Here is a 7,425-nt window from a genome sequence, read left to right on the forward strand (position 1 = left end):
CACACACACACACACACACACAGAGAGACACACACAGTGAGACGCACACACACACACACACACAGAGAGACGCACACAGAGACGGAGACACACACAGAGAGACGCACACAGAGACACACACACACACGTGTGACCTGGTTCAGAGCCTCCATGGTGAAGTAGATGCTGCTGCAGGCCGAGGACAGAGACAGATACTGCTGAGACACCGTCTCCACTTCCTGCATGATGATGTCCGTTTCCTCCACTTTCCTGGTCACCTCCGCCGCCTCCTTCTTCAGGTTCTCCAGGGTGGTGATGATGGTGTCATCGTCCAGGATGCGACCCTTGACCTCGTTCAGGGCCTGCAGCAGTGATTTCTCCAGCTGACGCAGACGCAGCTGGAACTCACCTGCACGGATTCAACAGAACCACGTTTACACACCAGCACTATTAATGAGCCAACAGCACTTCCTGTGACGCTCTCCGTCGCTCACCCTGCAGCTTCAGCAGGTCCGATCGCTTCTCGTCCACGTCCGGACGCTCGGCCTTCAGGACCTCGTTGAGACACTGGCTCTGCAGGCTGCTGCGGGTCACCGTGAAGTTCACGAAGGTCACACGCGAACAAAGGTCAGGAGGGAACTCCACCTGCAAAGACGCATCACAATCTTTATTTCTTTCAACTTTAAAGGCAGATTTTTGCTCCTAAGTTAAAGTTGTTGAAACTAGACCGTTAATTGTGGTTTTAAACTACTCTTTCTGGTCAAAACATGACAAGTCAAGTCACCTTTATTTATATAGCGCTTTTAACTATAGATTGTGTCAAAGCAGCTTTACAGTATTAAATGTGACCCTGGACCACAAAACCACTCATAAGGGTCAATTTTGTGAAATTGAGATTTATGCATCATCTGAAAGCTGAATAAATCAGCTTTCCATTGATGTATGGTTTGTTATGATAGGACAATATTTGGTCGAGATACAACTATTTGTAAATCTGGAATCTGAGGGTGCAAACAAATCTAAATATTGAGAAAATCATCTTTAAAGTTGTTCAAATGAAGTTCTTAGCAATGCATATTACTAATCAAACATTAAGTTTTGATATATTTACGGTAGGACATTTACAAAATATCTTCATGGAACACGATCTTTACTTAATATCCTAATGATTTTTGGCATAAAAGATAAATCTATAATTTTGACCCATACAATGTATTGTTGGCTATTGCTACAAATATACCCCAGCGACTTAACACTGCTTTTGTGCTCCAGGGACACAAATAGGAAAATAGTGTGTAATAATGCAAAAGGACAATAGTAAACACTCAATTTTCAGTTAAATTACTTCAACAAACAACTTCACGTTCTTAAATTCTTTACACTTCTGCATGTTCTAACGAGTGATATTTCAAATCATGAATCAGGTTTGTGTTGGTTTTATATGGTGAAATTTAATTATTCTGACTGTTTGAGTTTTATTAAAATTAACCATTGGTCTTCCATAGTAGCACTCATTTAGATTATGATTAACAGTTAAAACCACAATACCATGGTAAAAACGCAACTATATGGTTTCTAGGTATTTTTATGAAAAAGAGTAGTTTAAATACATTTGGTATAAATGCACAAACGCTATAGCTTAATCAATAATCCATTACTCCTTTAATACATATTAATAATATAATAAAATTCGATATGAATATCCCATATTTCTGAAACAATACCATGGTGCAGTTAAGTGTTACTACAGTAAATCCATGGTAAATGATAGAGATTTGTAGATCTGAGCATAAACATTATATCGAACATTTATCGAACTCTTGTTATGGTTTTATCAAGAAAAATTATATCGTTATCATTTTATCGCCCAGCCCTAATTCTACTGAGAATAACACCATAAAGGGACATAACCAGCTGTTATGATTTCTGTCATTATCCTGCAGGCCTGCTTGGTCTGATCTCTCTCAGACAGTGTGAGGCACACGAGAGCATTACCGTGGGGTCTCGTGTGGAGAGGAAGATGACGAAGGAAGGAGACAGATCGATGTCCTGATCTCCGAGCGTGATGAGCACTCGGCCGCCGGTCCTGCGCACCTCTCGGTTGAGCACCGGGTTCAGGATGGGGTCGTAGCTCTCCACGTCCTGACAGAGAATCAGCGACACACAGGCATTAATGAGCAAACACCCAGACCCTGACAGATGAAGACGGAGCTGGACGTTTCTACAGTAATAATGAGGCCTCGTACCTGCACCAGCAGAGGGTTGCCGAATCTCAGAGCGCTCTCCAAATTCTTCCTGAAGGCATCGTCCAAAAAGCTGGTGCGGGTGATCTTTTTGTCTTTATATTCGTTCAAGATGAACTCCGTGGCCTGACCTGATGGGTCGATGATGAGCGGATACCTGCAGAACACGACACACGCGTGTGAGAAATCAGCAAGAGTTAGGGCTGTCAAATAATAATTCAGATTTCAAATATTCGTCAAATTTAAAATAAAAATCCACATTAGAATGCAAAAAAGTTGCATTTGAATTTTAGGTGTGCATCAAGGCAGCAGTATCAGGGGTGCACACAATGCAATGATGTGAGAGTTGTTGCTTTTTAAATGCTTTTGTAAAGTTATTTTTATGCCTTTTTTTACTTAGATAGGACAGTAGAGTGAGAGAGTAGAGAGCAGGAGCGACAAATGACCTCGAGACGTGAATCAAGTCTCTAACTCTTGGGAATCGAGACTTCATGGTGTTTTTTTCCCCATCCCACTGCATCATGTTTTTAAATGAAAAAGTGCTCTTTGTGATTGGTTTTCGTTCCTTTGTATTAAACTATGCATACATGATGCTGTTTTGTTTATAATTGTTAAAGCAACTTATTTTTGGTTTATAAACATTATGCACTTTTCACAGATAGCCATGTTATTTTATTGCTTTAATAAACATGCATTAGTAATATTTTGCTCGATGCAACCTCTTGGAGAGAAGCCAAAGTCGTTTTCCCCCCCTAACTGAAATCATGCCTTTTAAATTCGAATGCAATTTGAATATTGATAATATTTAAGTGCAGAATTCTAATGTAGCTTTTCAGTCATTTTGACAGCCCTAGCAAGAGTCCTTCAGTAATCCACCCGTCCCGTCTCGGCTCGGCTCTCACCGGTTGAAGCGCTTCAGCATGATGGCGTTCTCGGTGCACAGGTCGTCAGCAGGCAGTGAGTTAGCCTGCCAGCGCAGCCTCTCGTCTGCATTGGACAGATACTCTGTCCTGGCGATGTCCGTGCGGAACTGGACGGGAGAAAGCGCAGGTTTCAGTCGTACAGCAGGGATCTGAAGCGCTCAGTGCACCAGCATCACATTCTCTGTACCTGAATGTTGGCCTGCTGGAGGTGATGGGACCAGGTGGTGAAGAGGTTCTGTCTCATCTGCTGGTCAAAGTAACCAGCGTAAGCGATGAAGGCGGCGGAGAGCAGACAGTCTCCAGCGATGGTGGACATCTGGTTCTTGAAGGTCTCGCTGGTCTTTTCCCATCGCTCTCTCTCAGCAGATAAACTCTTCAGCAGGGCTGTGCTGCGGTTCACCTGCAGAGATTAGAAGACTAGTCAAGCTTAACAAACAACTAGCCAGAAGACTAATTTTTAATGGCTTTGTGAACAGCGGTTCCCAGCAAAACAAGCTCTGTGGTGAACATACTTCAAGAGGTTCTCGTCTTCTGTTCTTCAGAAATCACAGTCAAAGCTCAAATGTGAATTTTGATGCTGTAAACAAGCTGCTCAATTAGGATTACAAACTGAACTTAAAGCAGGAGCATTTAATGGTCTCTCCTGTTCTGCATTTACGTTTGTTGATTTAAAAGATGTGTTTATCCAAAAGTGACTTTCAAATGAGGAAGAAATTAAAAGAATCGTTTGTTGGCTTAATTTTTGAACACCATGCCAGCTTCTTTGGCTATTTTCATGTCTAAAATCAGATTTAAGTTATTAAAAAGACAGAGTACCACTAAATAAGATCCATTTTTAATGAAACTACATTTGGATTAACTTGATTAAAAATCTTTTCAATAGCCACAACAGAATAAACCACTTCCTCTAAGCAGCAGCAATATTGAAATGTGCTAATCTCATTAGTGTTTGTGTTCGTACCTTCGCCTCCACAGCAGCCAGATCAGCTTTGATGGCCTGCGCTTCAGAGATGAGCACGGCGTACTCCTCCTTATAGCGTGCGATGCTGTTCTCCAGATCCCGGATCATCTGCTCCACCTCCTCGGCCTTCGTCTTGTTGTCTTTAGCGTCATCCTCCAGCTTCTGCAGCTCGTTCCTCAGCGGCTCGACCCGCTTCAGCATGTCTGCGTAATTCAGCTGAACACAGAGCCAGAGATCAGCAGCGAGTCGCCGCGCTCGCGCAGAGCTTCAGCGGTCAGTGTCGTACCTGAGCGATGGCCCACTTGACCATCGGCCCACAGGCCAGAGACGCCCGGTTCACCTGCTCGTAGTTGTAGCTGGGGTTGGACATGTAGTTCTTCTTCATCTTCTCACGGATGGAGTCACTGGGACGCAGGAACAGTGTGTTAGAATGAAGCCGACTGTGATTTCATCATGACACAGAATGAGGATGAACTGAACTTAACATCTACACACTTCACCTTCACACACGATCTCGGGGATTCACTAAATCTCTGTCAGCCAAACCCCCTTTGAGCTACAAGATTTTCTTGAAGTCCCCTTGAGACTTGAAGTTAATATTTAAATCTGGGCTGTTGATTTAACATGTTTATTAGGTGCAATTGATTGATTTTTTTACAAGTTGTTAATATTCCGCTAAATTTGAGATACTGCCACTATTGTCTGTTTTTGCTCAATTTGCAAATGAAAAGTTCACAACAGCAGAACTGTTAAGTGTCTTCAATCAACACACAGCGGTGTTTTTCCTTAGTGAATGAATGCGAGGTTTTGAACCAATCAAGTGAGTCAAAGACTCAGTGACTTGTTCATAAAGACAGTCACTTGATTCACTCCTGAATGAATCAGCTGTTTGAAGGAATCAGTTGAATGAATGACTCATTAAGACAATTACTTGGCATTTTTGGTTTCATATTTATAGTATTCATTTCATGAATCAGTACTAAAGATACTTTTTTGTAATGTTTATTCAATGCTTTTCACATTTAAAACAAGTAATCTCTCTCAGCACGAACTGACGTGCGATTAATTTGCGATGAGATGAATTATATGCCACATCATGTAATTAATTAGATTAAAAACAGCCCTAATTTCAATAACTCAAGAAATTCACGTTCTTAGTCAGTTAATGGTCACATGACATTTAGATAAACAGAATATTTAAACTATTTTTAGAGTTAAATTTTGATTGTTTATTCTAACATTACATTTACGATTAATTATGTTTTCATCGACTCGTGAACCCTGGTTTGGGAATCCCTGCGGTGGCGTCTGAACAACACAGAGTCCGTCTCATACCTGAGAGGAAGAAGTATGAAAGAGATGATTATACCTCGTGTCCTCAGAGACAAAGTTGACTATGCTGGAGATGAAATTGTCTCTGATAATAACTTGTCTGATCTTTTTCCAGTCACTAGTCTCCTCCCCCAGCAGGAGGCAGATCGACTCTAGAGCCAGTTTAACGGCTGCCGGAGGGTTGGCCATAGCGCGAACCTCAACCAGATGCTGCTTCTTAATCGAGCTGACCGCTAGAGAGGGAATGGAGGTGTGTGGTTTAGGACCATCAGGACACATGGGTTCACGCGGGGGAGCGGAGCGGCCGCGGAGCTGGAAAGAGGAACCGTGCATCACGTGACGAGCCAATCAGAGCTCCAGCCCATCATTCTGGGCCAGCAGTTAATTTGATTTTAAGTTTGTGTCTCACAGAGAGACGAGGACCACGCTCGTCCTCTTTACACGCTACGCCGCCGCTCCGCACCCCGCAGTCAGTCACCTGATCTCATCAGCAGAAAAGTTCACAATAGTGGGGATGAAGTTCTCGCGCATTATGATGGAGCGAATCTGCTTCCAGTCGGTGGTGCTCTCGCCCAGCAGCAGACAGATGGACTCCAGAGCCAGCTTGACTGCCGCCGGCGGGTTGGCCATCGATCGCACCTCCACTAAGTGCTGCTTCTTAATCGATTTAACAGCTAAACAAGCCACAAGCCGTGAGAAGGGGAAAGAGTGAAGACAGGAAGAGGTTAGCGCAGGGAAAAGACCACCGAACGCCGCTGGCAAACACACACAAGACAGAGCTGAAAGCAGAAAGAAGGGAAGGAAATATCCACTGACGTCTCCAGCGACTGACACAGTCACAGCCGGTCACTAGGTGGCGCTTCTTGTTTTAGAGCAGATGTAAACAGTAATTTTGATTATTAGCCAAATGTTTCTCAAATATGGAGCGTAAACTCTGACGTCAACATCAGGGGTCATCTGGGCCCTCAAACCAGTGAATATTTCCTTAGTGGATCACAACTGACAGGAAAAACTATTTCACACTGATACTGTATTTAATATTAAAGGTCGACCGATGTATCGGTTTTGCCGATCAATCAGCACCAATAGTTGATTGACGGAACTATCGGCAAAAATCTCTCCCGATAGTTCTCCAGGTTGCGTCTGTTGCTGGAGCGGCTGAGAAGTGTCTGCTGTCATTATACAGAGCGAGAGCGGCCTCTAGAGGCGGAAATCACTGACACCTCGTGCTGTTTGTTTTGACACGTGACACTGCGCTGCACAGAGCAGGAAGCTTCAGACGCAGATTTAAACGCAGCCGACAGAAATTCCTGCCGCGCCACAGAGCGCCATTCACATAGTTTTACATTAAAATTACATTATATTCGTCCCAAATCATTGTTTAATGTACGTGATGACTTCACCCTAGGCTGTAAAATTGTGTATTGTGCATTATTCAGCAAAATGTTAAAGTCTGTATGCTTGATATAGAGAGCTGTAATATAGATCGCACTTTCTCTTTCCGTTTGATCTGTTAATTTAAACGCCAAACTTCAAACTCATCTATGCTGCTTTGCTCATTCTTGAAGTAAACTTTTTCCGGTTTGGTGATTAAATAAACAGTTTTAGACCGCCGCTTGAGTGTAACGCGAAGCATCCGCTGTGTGTGTGTGTGTGTGTGTGTGGTACCTAGGGCTGCGACGATAAATCGATGCAGAATGAGATCTTGCGAATGCATCGTGATTCTGAGCTTATATTTTAACAGCAGATGGCGCTCTACTCTAGTTTATCCGCACACTCAAACACTCATGAAGAAGAGCTGAAGAGAGCTTGTGCGTTCGGCTGAGTCTGTAATTTCACCTCGGCTCAGAATGCTTTTATGACGCCAGATTAATGATTAAAAACAGCCCACTGGGAACACCCTTGTGATTCACTTCAACCTTTTCAAATTTTATGAATGATTATTTTAGGTTCGAGTGTGTGTAAGGATTTGGAAACAAGCAGAGTA

General features: G+C 43.0%; 1 protein-coding gene across 1 annotated transcript in view; it reads right to left on the reverse strand.

Annotated features, from left to right (window-relative positions):
- Positions 1-7,425, reverse strand: part of LOC107732031 (cytoplasmic dynein 1 heavy chain 1-like) — a 66,146-nt gene that overhangs the window by 13,996 nt on the left and 44,725 nt on the right. The window contains 9 exon segments of the mRNA XM_016543260.1: positions 135-388; positions 474-624; positions 1,975-2,121; positions 2,226-2,379; positions 3,125-3,252; positions 3,333-3,545; positions 4,107-4,322; positions 4,393-4,510; positions 5,917-6,112. Of these exon segments, the coding sequence (XP_016398746.1) occupies positions 135-388; positions 474-624; positions 1,975-2,121; positions 2,226-2,379; positions 3,125-3,252; positions 3,333-3,545; positions 4,107-4,322; positions 4,393-4,510; positions 5,917-6,112 (1,577 nt within the window).

Source organism: Sinocyclocheilus rhinocerous, unplaced genomic scaffold, assembly GCF_001515625.1.
Source record: "Sinocyclocheilus rhinocerous isolate Xijiao unplaced genomic scaffold, SAMN03320098_v1.1 scaffold1360, whole genome shotgun sequence".
NCBI classification, from domain to species: Eukaryota; Metazoa; Chordata; class Actinopteri; order Cypriniformes; family Cyprinidae; genus Sinocyclocheilus; species Sinocyclocheilus rhinocerous.